At 40.2% G+C, this 15,004-nt stretch overlaps 1 protein-coding gene across 1 annotated transcript; it reads left to right on the forward strand.

The window, feature by feature from the left end:
* Positions 1-1,253: 1,253 nt before the first annotated feature.
* st6galnac (ST6 (alpha-N-acetyl-neuraminyl-2,3-beta-galactosyl-1,3)-N-acetylgalactosaminide alpha-2,6-sialyltransferase) lies at positions 1,254-14,300 on the forward strand. The gene is given in 10 exon segments (XM_054599312.1): positions 1,254-2,004; positions 6,444-6,718; positions 6,721-6,788; positions 7,580-7,745; positions 8,610-8,784; positions 9,939-10,077; positions 10,779-10,882; positions 11,279-11,362; positions 11,558-11,657; positions 12,056-14,300. Coding segments are annotated over 10 exon segments (1,410 nt in total). The 5' UTR covers positions 1,254-1,876; the 3' UTR covers positions 12,227-14,300.
* The last annotated feature ends 704 nt before the right edge of the window (positions 14,301-15,004 follow it).

Consider the following 15,004-nt stretch of genomic DNA (forward strand, 5'->3'; position numbering starts at 1 on the left):
TGTGTGTGTGTGTGTGTGTGTGTGTGTGTGTGAGTGATTGTGTGTGTGATTGTGTGTGATTCAGGGACTCCACACCTTGTGAGCATAGCAGAGATCCTCAGAGCTGCCTGCTCATGTTGGACTATTGCAGCCTGAAGTGGGCTTCTCTCTCTCTCTCTCGCTTCTCTCTCTCTCTCTCGCTTCTCTCTCTCTCTCTCTCTCCTTCTCTCTCTCCCCTCCATGCAGTGGAGTTGAGGGGGGTGGACCAATTGCCAGCAGCTGTTGCTCATTTCACAATGGTCCCGCCCATACAGTGCCGAGGCTGGCAGTGCAGTCGCTCCACACTAGATGAGCAGCAGAGCTCCCAACATAGAGGAATATGTCTTCATTGTTAACACCGTGAAGGGCGGACTGAAACCACAGAAGACTCTCTACTGGTGAGAGGACGAGCTTTCTTTCTTAACTTTATCATGTAGTTGAAGATCTTTGTCCCTGTTAGACGAGAGGAGAGGCAGCCACGAGTAGAGTCCTCTGACTAAAAGGAAAAGAGATTGAGTCATGCTTTGTCACAGTCTGATGCATATGTATGTTTTCTTTCCCCTCTTATTTCTGGCTCTGACTCTTTGTCAGCCACATAAGGGGGATTATTGAATCTCTTTTAGGACATTTACTGAAAGTAGAATTCTCTGCTTAAACTGTATTTTGTTTTGTTTTGATTGGAACGATATCTTCCTCCAGAGTTTTCCTGTTGTGTCTCTTATCAGAGAGCTGAGTTTATCACTGGATCGCTGCAACACATTCTTTCCATTCCCCCGTTTTTAGCCTCGGCCAGTGGGAGAACCTATTCACACGGGCCGGGGGAAACGGCATCACTCACATTGTCATCAGGGCCGTTATAATCGTCCTGGTTCACCGCGTTATCAAGTGACTACTTGTGAGGATTGATGGATTTTAGAAAAGCAGATTGAAGACTTGACTCTGAGTCAAAGTTGAGCTGTTAAGCTCCCACAACACATCTTCTTTCAGACAAAATAAACATTAAGTTGTTTAATTTACTGCTTTTACTTTTGGCGTCTGTAGATTTCTCCTCAAATTTGCCTAAAAAGTTCAGAGAGTAGATTCGCGAGGCCTGGCCTCAGGCTGTGCTTATTACACTCACAAAGAGGTGAGAAGTGGAGAGGGCTGTGCTCAGAGTTTATGCTAATGTCTTCAGAACATTTTAGAGACTAACATTGGTTTGACTACGAAAGCAGTTTCCTGTCAGATAGGGTTTCTGGCTTCCTGCATTTGTTGTCGGCCATCAACTGCAGCAGACTTTCTTTTCTTGTTTTACTTCTGTCAGCTTAGGAAGAGCGGCCTAAATGTTTCCTGCCGAGCTCCTCTCAGAGTGTTAATCTTTTACTCACTTTGTTTCTTGCAAGAACAGTGTGAGCAGAGAGGAGATAAATAAAAGTAGCACACAAAAAGATATGAAGATTGTGACCCTGCACTTTGTGTTCAGGGGCATGAGAAAAGGTTTCATTAAAAAGGGATTATTTGGGACTCTGTTGACACTGAAAGATAAAGTCTTTGCCCTCGTTCCAGCTCTCTCTCTCTCTCTCTCTCTCTCTTTCTGTCTCCCCCTCACTGTAGTTGTGCTGAGAGAAGCTCAGAGTGGAGCCCAGATCCTATTGTGGGCTAATTAAATCCCCACCTTCACTGACACCCCCGCCTTCCCCCCGCCTGGCTGACCAAAAAAAAAAGGGACTGTCCTGAGCCAGACGGCATCCTCTTCCTCTTCCTCTTCCTCTTCCTCTACCTCCGTCCTCTGCCTCCTCATGTCCCTGAGTGCGGAGAGGAGGTCAGGGCATTCACACACGGCCTGGCGGTGGTGGTCACACGCTCCGTGACGGGGAGGATGGGGCTCCAGAAGAGGCTGTTGCTCGGCGTGCTGACCGTCGGCTCCCTGCTGTGCGTCTACATGGTGTCCATGTCCATGTCGCCCCCCAAGCACTTCCACATCTTTAAACACGGAACCAGCAAGAGGTGAGTGGAGGTGCTGCACCCGCTCTGTTTATTTAAAGGTGTCTTTGGACACTTAATAATAATTATATATAATATTTGTAAAGCGCTTTGAAAGGAACTCAAAGGTGTAAAAACATGTAAGAACAAACAATAAAAGCATATACAATATAAAGAAGACGGAGAGAGGGGTATTATATGACACTGGAAAATGTGGGTACCTGTATGTGATGATAAAATAAAGAGACACTGCATGAGTAATATGTAAAAAATGTGCACTTCCATAACAATAGGGGATTTGCGAGGCGATTTAGATTAAATTAGAATAGTAAAAATTAACGCAGCAGAGACAAACATATGCCGACTTTTAGTCCCTAGTTTCAGGAAAGCTCTGAAAAAGTTGATCCAACACTTCCCATAATACAAAGTGATTCATTTTAAAACGGCGTCATGCCTCCTAGAAAATATATAAACTTAAAGACGCTAAACACTTTAAGGTTGCTGTTTAAATATAAGGCGAAACTTATTGAACATTTTCACAACTGAGCCCTGCCCACTTTAAACCAGTGAGAAGAGCTCAGAATAAGAAAAATAAAAGACAGGCAAAAGACAATAAAACAAATGTTTGACACAATAAAGTTGTTTCAAACTGCGTCAATCATTAACACACAAGGAGACCAGGCAGTCTCATGAGAACTGAACTTAGGTCAGATTGAGCAGTAAAATGAGGAGGAAGGGTTGAAGCTCTAAATGATGATTGGTATGAAAAGTCCCATGTTTTTTAGTTTTTGTTTTTTTCTGTAACCAGCACTTCTTCCCCCTCTAGTTGTGTCATTGTGGTTTTAACAAAGGAGCCACACAGTAATGACAAAAATCCCCTGGAGGTCTCTAACACGCGTATGTGAAGTGTAAGCTTTGTTATAACGGGCAGCGCTCCAGCTTTAAGAGCAGCAGATCCAGATACAACGCATTAGGTCAGGGCGGAGAAATGGAAAAGAAGGCTGTTTCTCAAAAGGTCTGTTTCAGACACTGAGGCCATGTCCACAAAACCCCGTTTTCACATGAAAACGGGGTTTTAAGATCTCCGTCCACACATGCGTTTCAGCATCGTTTTTGATATGATGTGCGTCCAGACTTGCTCCCCTGAAAACGAATATCACGTCACTATTCACGTACACTGGGCATGCACATGCCGGTGTAAACAGGAAGTGCATTGGTTGCTTGGTTACAGATAATACGATTACACTACTCGTTGTGCTTGATTCTTAAGAACTCCCTCTAAAATCTTCCTCCATGAACTCTAAACAGACACATTTTGTGGAAGTTTTTAGAAGTTGTATTTTTCAAGCTTAGTTACAACACTGCAGGTCTAACTCTGTCTCTCCCACACAGACAGCACATGTACTTTAAATGAACACTAGTCAACACTAGTCCGTCATTAGTCCGTTCTGTAGGGCTGATAAGGCCGCGGGACACGCCCCTCTAATCTCTCCATAACAGCTGATTCCAGCTGAAGCCAAAGACCTAACCCCTCCGGGTTGCCATGGGTCCTAAATCCCTACATGTTTGAACGTCTATGTACAAACATTTGTAACAAATACCACATTATCCATGTTGAATTAACCTGGTAGTCGATCGGTACCAAGGCTGTTGTTGTTGTTCTCTTCCGGAAAGGGGTCACGTGGTAAGGGGGTGACGAATTAGGGAATGACACGTCATAACTGCTAAGAACCAATCAAATAGCGAATGCCGGCGCCTACGTCATCATTTTCAAACTTATTCGTTTTCGGTGCCCTAAAACGCTGTGTAGTGTGGACGCTCGGTGCAAACGGAGAAAAAGATATGCGGATTCATTTGAAAACGGGTTAGTGTGGACGTGGCCTGAATGTTATGTTGTGGGCGTGTGGAGCCTGAAGGTCTCTCATTTTAAAAGCTGTTCTTTAACTTGAATGCCTGTAAAAAAACAAAATAAGGTCACGAGTATCCTCTTCCCTTCTGTAGCTCCTTTTGATGGAGGAGCAATCCATGTTTTTAATGGAATGAGGTTTCTTTTGCATTTGCAAAAAACCACAATATTTTTTTTGTATTTTGTTTTGCCATGATCCTATTGAGATACTATTATATTGTGAAAGTGAATATTTAAATCAACATACAGTATATAAAACTAAAATATGACTATATAACTATATTCAGGACACTGTTTTAAATATTATTATTATTAGAATATGTATTAAATAGTCATGTGACAAAAGAACACAGTAAAATCTTTGTAATATTTAACTTTTTAGTGGGAAAAATGTATGTCAAATTGAAACAAATAGGAGAATACAAACATAAGGAATCTTATTATTATTTTTAATCTTCAATAATAGTCTTTTTTTATCACAATAAATGCCACCCAAAGGGTCCTAAAGAATATTTTACCCTGCATTCCTCAAAACTAAACGCATGTTTAGGGCCGAACATGTGATGGATTTTTATTTTATCTTCTTTCTTCCTCTCTACAAATTCTTTTAAGGTGAAATGTCAAATCTTTACTGACTTCCTGTTCCCTCTGCAGTTGAACTTTTGATCTTTGTTCAACATAAACAAGCTCCATTGACACTTAAATTCAGCTGCTTTATTGCATTTGTGCCTCATTGACGCCTCTTTATGAGGTTTACTCTCCGCTAAGAAACAACAGCAGCATCTGGTGCATCACGACAATTTAAAAAGTTGTAAAGGGGATAAAGATAAGCGCCATGGTTACCTGAGACTACAGGATTACTTCTACAATAAATATCTGACAAATATAACGACACAAAAAAATCTTAAATCCAGAACTTTCAGCTGCCTTTCTCTTCCTTCCTCATCTCCCTCCCCAATAAGTTTCATACTTACTCTGGTCATGTGATGGTAACCAAGCTATCTCCATGGCAACTGACAAACTCCATCTTCTGAGGAGAACTTTAATCTGAAAGCTCTGGGGAGAAAAAGCTAGTGAGTGAACCTTGAGTGAGTTACGAAAAGCACGCAAACATTTAATTGCTCAGAAGAAATGCGGCCTCGTCCCTAATCTTTATGACTGTAATGTGTTTTCCCTGTTATGCAGTGTGAGTCTTAAATCAGCTTATTTTTCAAAATAAACCTTGGATCCTCCCATTTTTTTCACAAATGATTAATGTGTTACTGTGTGGAAAGTTATCATCTTAATTAAAGGGTTGGATCTTCTCATTTACCCCTTTTTAGCCACAGACGCACACTGGCAATAGTTTTCAACAGTAGAATAAATCTTACTTTGGTTATTTTTATGTGCTATTTATCTCTCTGTCATCATAATAAAAATAATGCACCATAATACATTTTAAAGCAATAGTTAGATATTCAGGTAAATATGCATTTTTGCTTCCTGAGTAAGATAAGATGCCACATATCTGTCTGTTTATGAATGTGGAGTGAGCAGCCCTCAGCTTGGTTTAGCATAAAGCCCCTAAACATGGGGAAATGGCTAACCTGCTCAGAGGTAATCCTTCAACCAACACCTCTAAAACTCACTAGTCCACACGGTATCTCTAAACGAACAAGATACAACATGTTGAGGATTAGTGAGATTTTGAGATTCTGGAAACCTCTGACAGAGCCAGGCTAGCTGTTTCCCCCTGTTTCCAGTCTTTATGCTAAGCTAAGCTATTTTTTTCCTATTAAAGGCCTGAAAGTCTTTAGTGCTTCTTTAAAATGTTTGCAACCAATCCTAATATTTTTTTACTTCAATTTATTTTTATTGTAATGAGTGTTTTTCTGAGGCGGTCTTCTATCTGTACTCGACACAGATAAGACAGTGAGAAATTGGGAGGGGTCTGTGTTTGCTTCTGGCCTCAGTATCCGAGTTAACAAATATTAATTGTGAACAAGACGTTTACTTTTTAAGTCTCAGTTTACCTTTTTATGATCAGATTCTATCTGTAAAGCCTTGTGCTGCATTTCTTGCATTAAAGGTTCTATACAATTTTAGTTTACTATTATAACTCCTCTCATCTAACCCTGGTCATGAACAGAAATAAGATAAAATAAGATGGGACTTTATTAATCCAGAAGGAAATTCCTGCACCAGAGATCGATAAAAGATTATACCAGAAGAATAAGAAAAAAAAAACAGAGTAAATAAGTAAACATAAATCAACAATAGAGTAATAATTTATTAGGTGCATAAAGAGTAATACAGACACAAAATACAATAGCAATAAGAGTCAGGTAAATATAGTTTAAAAAAAAGGGATCTCACATAACATTAGAAACGGTGTTAAACAGTAGAAATATAAGTATAAGTATAAGAAATAGGCATATTTAACAAACTATTCCTATAAGAAAGTGCACACAACACATGAGAACATGTTGGATAGAGAGAGAGGAAGCGAGGGTCAGATGATTTATTTCCATCAGTCACCTGACGGGCTCAACGCCAAATCTTGTTCTGTCCTCCACAGCGGCTCATCAGACTCTAAGGAGCCTCTTGACTTGGAGACCAGCAGAGACCAGTGGACCCATCCGCCCCCTGCCTCCACCTTTCACCCAGAGCTCTCCTCTGGAATGGTTCGGCATGAACACGCACCGACTCCAACTGTAAAGACTCAAACATCCACGCCCGCTCCACACATACCAGCAGAGAACAATGCCCCGGATGTCTCAAAGTCTAGGTCCGGGTCTGACGGGGCGAACAGGACGAGGATCAAAGCGCTGGTCCTGCAACACCAGCTCACCCAGGCAGTCGGACCGACAGAGCCCCCTTCATCGGAGACACCTACATGATTGAAGACATCCCACCACAAACGGTGAGTTACACGTGTGCACAATTCACTTGTTTGCATTTCAAGGATAATTTATTGTTATTATGCAAAACAGGGATGCTAGGCGGAAATAACATTAGATTAATAACAATAGCACAAACCAACAGGTAGTGAGAGTTGTCACATGATCTGGTGTAGCACACATGTGCAGCATTGGCTCTTCAGATTGTGGCGAACGCTTCTGGTTTTCGTCACCAGGCTGGAGATGCTGTCATGGGGCGGCTGCTCCACACCCACACTGGGTGGGTCTGTGTTTTTAGTGAAACGCCTCATACAAAAAAGTAATGCATCTATATAATAGCAATCTATTAAGCTTTTGCATAATAGGAGAGCACTCACAGGCTGAATTGTTCATCGATTCCACAGAGAACACAGATAACACAATTACCAAGATAAGGTAGTGCGAAACGTTGTTGCCATGTTTGCTTATGAGAAACCTTTTCATGCTTCCTTGTCTGCTCCCATGTGCTTTTATATTTATTACGTCAGCAAAATGTTTGCATGTACATTTAATAATGAATATGCTTCTCAGTGGCTCTTGTTTTAAGCGTTTGTTGTTTTGCAGCCGTGTAATTCCCAGATAACTGCCTCCAGTGAGAGTCTGGGGGTTAATCATGAGGTTGTGCTACCTGCCAAGTGGAACTAATGATGCTGGCTTTGTAATGAGCATGTGGGACTCAAATGTTTGTTGCTCCTAAGTCGTATGTAGAGTGTAGAGGGAGATCCTTCTGTGTGTGGTTTGATAACAACGAGGCCGTGTCACCTGCTTCCCTCAGGACTGCCCAGACGATATCCAAAGTCGGGTCACAAAGACAGAATTTGGTGGAGCGTTTCTGAAAGACATTCCGGTACTGCAGTGGGCCGAACACGTCACCCCTGAACAGCACCAGCGCCTGAGCCGCTACCCAGGAACACACGGCTGGGGGGGGGTCGATTACAAGAGTGAGTTTTTGGTTTTGGTCTTTCTAAATTTTTTATATTTTTTTATTGTCTTATTTTTAATTAATTTAATTAATTAATTTAATTTATTTATTCCATTTTAGTTTTTTGTTTACATTTTATTATTAATCTCTTAATTAATTTTAATCATTTTTTTATATATATTTTTTTATTTGCACTTAATGAAATTGCTGAAAAGCACACAGTGGAACCCGGTCCCATGGCAGTTACCCACTTTATAATATAGTATAGCTCTACATTTGTTATTCATCAGAAACTTCTTGTATGTGGATCTGCATCAAAACATTTAAACATTAGATTAATTGCAAAACACGTGACATTCTTTAAGGTAATATACATATATTTATTTTTAATAATATTATTTATTTTTATTTTTTTCTTTCCTTGGATTCCTACAAAAACACTTCATCACAATATGAAAACAAAATATGTTATTAAAATCCAAACAATAAAGGAAAAAAAAACAGAAGAAGAACAAAATCGACTTGTGTAGAGACCAACGGTCGTTTAAAGCTGATAGTCTGCTCTTTGATTACATTCCAATAGAACCAGACAGAAGCAAAGTATTGTGGATAATTTGATTGAGGACATGTGTGCCTCATCACTGCTCAGATAATTGTAGCTTCCTGTCTGAGAGCCCACACATGTGGCCTCAGGGCTCTGTTCTTTCAGACCAATCACAAATAACTGAATCTGTAGGCAGATGCAATTTCATGGGCACAAAAATAATCTGTGGTTCAGCAAATAAATCTTTTTTTCTCATGATTCAATGATTTTTTTTGAAAAGCTGTGTGTTAAATAAATCTCATCCAGATTAATGCTGTGTTTCTTTTTCTGTGTCAACAGCGTTGGAGGAAACTCTGTCTGTCCTCAACTCTTCTGCTAACTGGAGGATGTTTGACGACTGGAAGGATCGCGGCGATAAATCGGAGTGTATCCGCTGTGCTGTGGTGGGAAACGGGGGGATCCTGAAGGATTCAAAGAAAGGGAAGGAGATCGACGGTCACCACTATGTCTTCAGGTAGATACTGACTCTGATCCTACATAAAGAGTTTCCTTACTAGAGCTAAATTCTAACCCAACAGTCAAATCTATTGTGTGCATGTTTGCAGGTTTTTCAATATTCCAAAAATGTACAAATGTCTCGAGAAATAGTTAGTGTCTCAAAGAATTGAACCTTTAAAAAAAATAATTAACTATTCTTTACTGTATAAACGCCCCTGACTCATGTTTATTTTATGATCACAAAATTGTTACAAATTCAAAAATTTGGTATTGTGATTTATATAATATATAATTGTTGTCTAAAATCTGAATCAGCAAGTACAAAAGTGAACTAAAAATCAACAGAACTTCAAAATGCAGTCACTGATTTTGAACACTACAACACTACAACTCCACTGAAATTGTAACTGTTAAAATAACCACAAAATGATCTCTAACGCTCCTAAATTCTAAAATGTTGCGTAATATTTGTCATAAAATAACTTGTTATTGCACCTTTTTTTTTGAATATCTGTAATCTGTTTAGCCACTTAATTGCAAAATATTGAAGGTGAGCACCAAAGAGACGGAGGACAATTACGAAAAAGGGGCATCTGGGACACTGAACAAGAGGACGGGCAGAATATTGTCCAAAACTCGGGCTGGCAAGCAAATTTATACATAATGAAATAGTTCATAGATAATATTGGACTACTGTCAGACTCTAAAAACTCGGTCTAATTCAAAGCAACGATTGCTGGAAATGTAAGAGCTGTATTGAGACTCTCCAGCTGGCCTCACAAAGATTCTTGCAGACTTTCTCAATCCAGCCGGGGTTTATGCTGAGGAGCAGTAAAAAAAATACAAGCATACCTTGTTCTGAGGACTGGATCAAACTCATGATGGTTAGAATTTGCTGAACTGAAAAAACTTCACTGAAGTGTGTGTGTGTGTGTGTGTGTGTGTGTGTGTGTGTGTGTGTGTGTGTGTGTGTGTGTGTGTGTGTGTGTGTGTGTGTGTGTGTGTGTGTGTGTGTGTGTGTGTGTGTGTGTGTGTGTGTGTGTGTGTGTGTGTGTGTGTGTGTGTGTGTGTTTGTGTGTGTGTGTGTGTGGGGGACAGATACCAGGATGTTGTTCTGTCCTTTTATGTGTGTGTTTTCATCTGTGTTTGTGGACTCTTGTGTTTCTTCAGGACCAACGGGGCGATCATTAAGGGCTTTGAGGAAGACGTGGGGTCTCGCACCACCCACTACACCTTCTCCACCAACACGCTGATGAACTCCATGAAGAACTACGCCGGCGTAGGGTACAAAGGACCCCCTCTGTCCAGCGTAAGGACCAAAATAAGAAATCTTTGCTCCATAAAATGCTTAAATTACATAAAACTTGTTTTTGGTCTTTTTTTTTTGTCCATTTAAAATCTTTTTCTGCTAATATTCTTATTAGTTTTTTTGCCATTTGGGCTTCATGACTCCATGCAGATTGTTCTCATACAGCGTTCGTTGCTATACAAGGTATAAAGACTGCAACAAGTAGGGAGGTGCCAATGTCAAACAAAAACATTTCTGTGAAACAAGAAGTCACTGTGGATTTATTCATGACATAACTTCCGTTCTTCAGTGAGTCTTCTTCCGTAATTTTATTAATCAAAACCACAAACTTCTCCTGAACCTAACTAAGTGGTTTTGTGTCTTAACTGAACTCAGTTGTTTTCTGTGAAAGCAGAAGTTTATTTTGAAAAGACTGTATGGATGTAACAAACAGAAATGTACACTTGTAGTGCTTTTATATTTTTATTTTTTAAGAAAACTCATGAAAAGTGAGACAGACAAACCGCTGTATGAGGATATGTTGCTCTATGACTGGCTCGTATTCATTTTGCTAGGATTATTAATTTTTTTTTAAAGCTACTTCAATCGATAAATCATATCTTTCTGCCAGTTTCTATGTTGTCTATCAGAAAAATCCCCATTAATCAGATCACAAACAAAAAATAAATGCTTAAATCTCACACTCTGCTGCTCTCCAACAGGAAACCCGATACGTGTTTCTGCCGGATCACGACCGCGATTATCTGCTGATGAAGGCTGCAGCCACACACACTCTAGTGAAGAGAGGACGTGACCTGTCCAAAGAGTAAGTCATGATGATTATGATGATGATGATGCTCTTTATTGTTCTTCTTCATATGTTCAGCAAGAAACTCAATACAAGCATTTTAGCCATGCTAGCGTCTTGGCTCTATGGATGTCAATGTCAGATCAACGTGTGAGTCCAGAAGGAAATATCTCAACAAATATGACATCAATTGCTGTGAAATTTTGAACAGACATTCATGATCCCCAGAGGATGAACCCCACTGACTTTGGTGATCAACTGACTTTTCCTGTAGCCCCACAGTGAGGCTGAGCTTTGTGGTTTGAATGGATTGTACTGACAATTGGGTGTTTTTCTCACTCTGTGCTCACCAACAGAAGAGTTCAAACCTCACTGTGGCACACTGTCTTATCTCTACCACTTTTTATTCCACAGTCCGTCCAAGTACTTCGGAGAGGACGTGTCGGCGGCCAAGCTGAAGATGTACCACCCCGACTTCGTCCGTTACCTCAGGAACAGGTGAGCGAGATTATCCTCAGAGCAGGTGGACAGAATGACAGCCGGGGCTCATAGTTGGAAATGAGATTAAAAGAGAAGCGGGAGGGCTGAGAGGGAAGTTTCACCACTCAGTGACAGAGTTTTAAAAAAGGGGAATCATGCTGTCTGTCTATGTGCCTGTAGATTTATTAATGGTGTGTTGTTTGACTCTTTCAGATTCCTTCGTTCCAACACTCTGAAAACCAAATATAAGGACATTTACCGTCCGTCAACGGGTGCCGTGATGCTGCTGGCTGCGCTGCACACCTGCGACCAGGTGGAATGCATCATTAGTTTATTGCACTTTTACTGTCAGTCAGCTGTTTATTCACTGCGGGACAAGTCTTCACTCGCCTGATAGCGTGAGAATGTTTTGATGGTTAGAAGTCGGTCGGTGTAAACGCACCCATCTCTGAACTTGTGCAGACTTGCCTTTGTGCTGCCAGGGACTCAAACAAGCGGCTATTTGTTTCTGGGAAGATGAAGTTGTGGTTTGCCAAACTGTTTGATTCAATAGTCGGATCGCACACAGGCGTGTTCAGATCCAACGTCATCACAGTTTTGTGGTTTCACCTTTTCCAAACATGATTTAAAAGGTTGTAGAATGATTAGATGTCTCAGATGACAGTATTTGTTTAATCCTGACTGTGGCTTTTGTTTCTTATGTGGATGAAGGTGAGCGCGTATGGCTTCATGACGGAGGACTACATGAAGTACTCGGACCACTACTACGACCAAATCTTCCACCCGGTGGGCTTCTTCATCAACCACGACCTGAAACTGGAGATGATTCTGTGGCAGAAGCTGCACAAGGCCAGCCTCATACAACTCTACATGCACAAGTGAATTCAGGTTGAATCCTGCCTGGTCTCTAAGACTCTCTGAACTGAGCAGAACACTTTTTTTATTTTTATTATTGACAGCTGCAGTGAATGTTCAGCATGGAGAATTTTTTTTTTTTTTTTTTTTTTTTTTTTTTTTAAAGTATTTGTATAAATTATTTTTAAAGAAAAACATTTTGTTCTCCTAGAAAAATGGGTCCAAACGTTCAAAACCAGACTAAATTTGGTTAAAAAGAATTTGATCAATATTTCGTCGTCCACTTGGATTCAGGCTGAAATAATTCAACAGCTATAGAATATATCCTGATTTATTATTTTTATCCTGCATTCGTCTGGTTAAAACTTGAATTATGTTGAATATGTCTACAGTTCACTTTTAATCTGTTTACATTGAGGTAAATCCTGTTAAAGTCCACAGAGCGCTCGTGTTCTGTGGACTTTGTGAGAGCAGCGTTGGATTTAAGCACCACAGCGCCTTTATTTGTTTGAGGTCACAGAATAGTCGTGTCTTCGTTCCTCCTTTTTTAGGAGGAATTTACGAGATGCAAAGAGTTGAGGACTTGAACCATGTTTTGTGAAAGAAGAAGCGAGAAATGTCATCAGTTTTTGATTTTATTGTATTATTTTGTACAGCTAACGTGACTGTCAAAGCAATGAGCTTACAGATTGTTTTATTGATTTTTATTGAACTCTTCTATATATTGTTTTACAACTTTATAGACTTGAATCTTAATTTCAGTCCTGGTTTATCTAGAATTTCTATTTAAGTGAAAACAAAAGCATTGAGCTCATAGCTCAGCAGTCTGGAGTCCATACTGACTTATTTTTCGGACTCGTGTGCATAATTCTATTTTAATTGTGTAAGAGAAACTGTAATAATAGCATTTTTCCAGTAATGTCACCACAGACACACCGTTCACACAACTGCAAACATATAAATCTTGCTGTACTTTCAATCACCGATCCTTTCGGCATAGATGGCGGCTTAACGGACATTTATGTAAATAGAGTCTTAGAGATTGCAATTTAAGGCACGCGCTCGACGTCTGCATTGAATCATTTTTTTCACCCGTTATTTACATTTGATCGCCACGTTTCCTAGCTCAGAGCGCGTCATACAATCATTCTCTGGCTGAGTCACAGTCGTGTCTCGTTACCGTGAGATACAGTGTGTTGACAAGAGATAAGACTGCAATCTGTTCGGCCGCTTTTCTTTAAATATCCTGTCCAACGCCTTAAATACACGGTCTGATCCCTGCTGGCAGTGACCAAGTCTATTCTGACATTTACTCAGATTACATTATCTGTGTGTTTTACTGTGGAAGGTAACAATAAGTGATGAAAGAGCTCATTGGGGAAAGGGGTATTTAGTTTAAGGGACTTAATTTATTTGTTTTTTTTAAGCACACAAGTGTACTTTTTGTTCACAAGGTGCCACAGTGTGATGATGAGAACACCACGTCGGCTCCACTGGACTCTCAGTGCCTTTTTTCTTTAAATGTGAAGTAGTTTGGTTGTTGTTGCTGAGGTGGACATTTCTGAGATGATTCTGGACGTTTCCATAACAACACAAAGGAGGAAGTCGTTGACATTTTCACTCTGTTGTGGATTTTCGCCAAGGACTCGTCTGGTGGAATCTGGACACCTGGACTCGTCTCTGAACCGCAGCACCGACGGGCAAAAAAATGTCTCCACTGAACCCAGAACTGGACTGAGGCATCACGTCCTCCATTTCAATATCAGAATTATTGTAATAACAGCAATGACGACACACTGTAGGTCTGAGATGGAGGGGCGAGAAAAGAAACCAAAGACAAACTGCTAATCAGGGACCATTTCTATTTAACATTTCCTTTTTTTTTGTGCAACGTGGAATCAATACATATTCTGACAAAGTGATACAGTTGACTGAAGTGTTGGGTTGTATTCTAACAAACTGCAAACAGGGAAGGGGAAAACTTTATAGTGCAATTTCTGATTTTGAACTTTTAAAATCTGTATAAACTGACCTGTGATTTTATCTCAGCTGGTTTGTGAGTCTTTCTTTCTTTGTTGTCTGGTCCCATAATTTAGTTTAATCTCCCAGAAATTAACTGATACAAAAATGTAGGGAATAGTCCTGAAAAGTTTATTATATATGGAGAATAAAGTTTCCAGACTAAACTTAAATAAACGTATCAAATCTCTTTAATTCCCTGTCTTTGGTGCCAAATTACTAATAATTTCTTTCAAGGAAACTTGCAAAGCCATGACTAAAAAAAAACTATGACCCCCCCAAACTTTCTTGGTCACAACATTAAACAGGCAACAGGAACTCAGACCTCACAAAAGGTCCAGACTGTCATTCTCAGAATGTATTTGTTTTATGGAGCTGCTTTTAAGGGAAATATGTATTCAGGTGTCAGACATGTGCCAACAACTCTATCATTTAACAGGAAAACAGGCTGAATGCCTTGGACACAGACAATGATTAATGACGTAACCATGATTTTTTTTTTTTTTTTGTCATTTGGCAAACTGATAAAGATCCTCACACTCCTTGAATTCATGAGAGAGAAGTTGGCTCTTTAGGGAGGGATGATCTAGTATGCAGGGCCTCTCTGGTTTCCTCTCCTCTTTCACACACTCTCTCTCTCTCTCTCTCTCTGTAGTAACACTCTGAAGCACAGATTGATCACGTGACCTCTTTGGTTTAATTCTCCATGTCTTAGGGACACATTGAGCCAGATGTGCGTGGTGTGGTCGGGGTGGGGGTGGGGGCTGCTGCTTTAGGGAGTGCATG

The sequence above is a fragment of the Anoplopoma fimbria genome, chromosome 5 (assembly GCF_027596085.1).
Source record: "Anoplopoma fimbria isolate UVic2021 breed Golden Eagle Sablefish chromosome 5, Afim_UVic_2022, whole genome shotgun sequence".
Classification (NCBI taxonomy): domain Eukaryota; kingdom Metazoa; phylum Chordata; class Actinopteri; order Perciformes; family Anoplopomatidae; genus Anoplopoma; species Anoplopoma fimbria.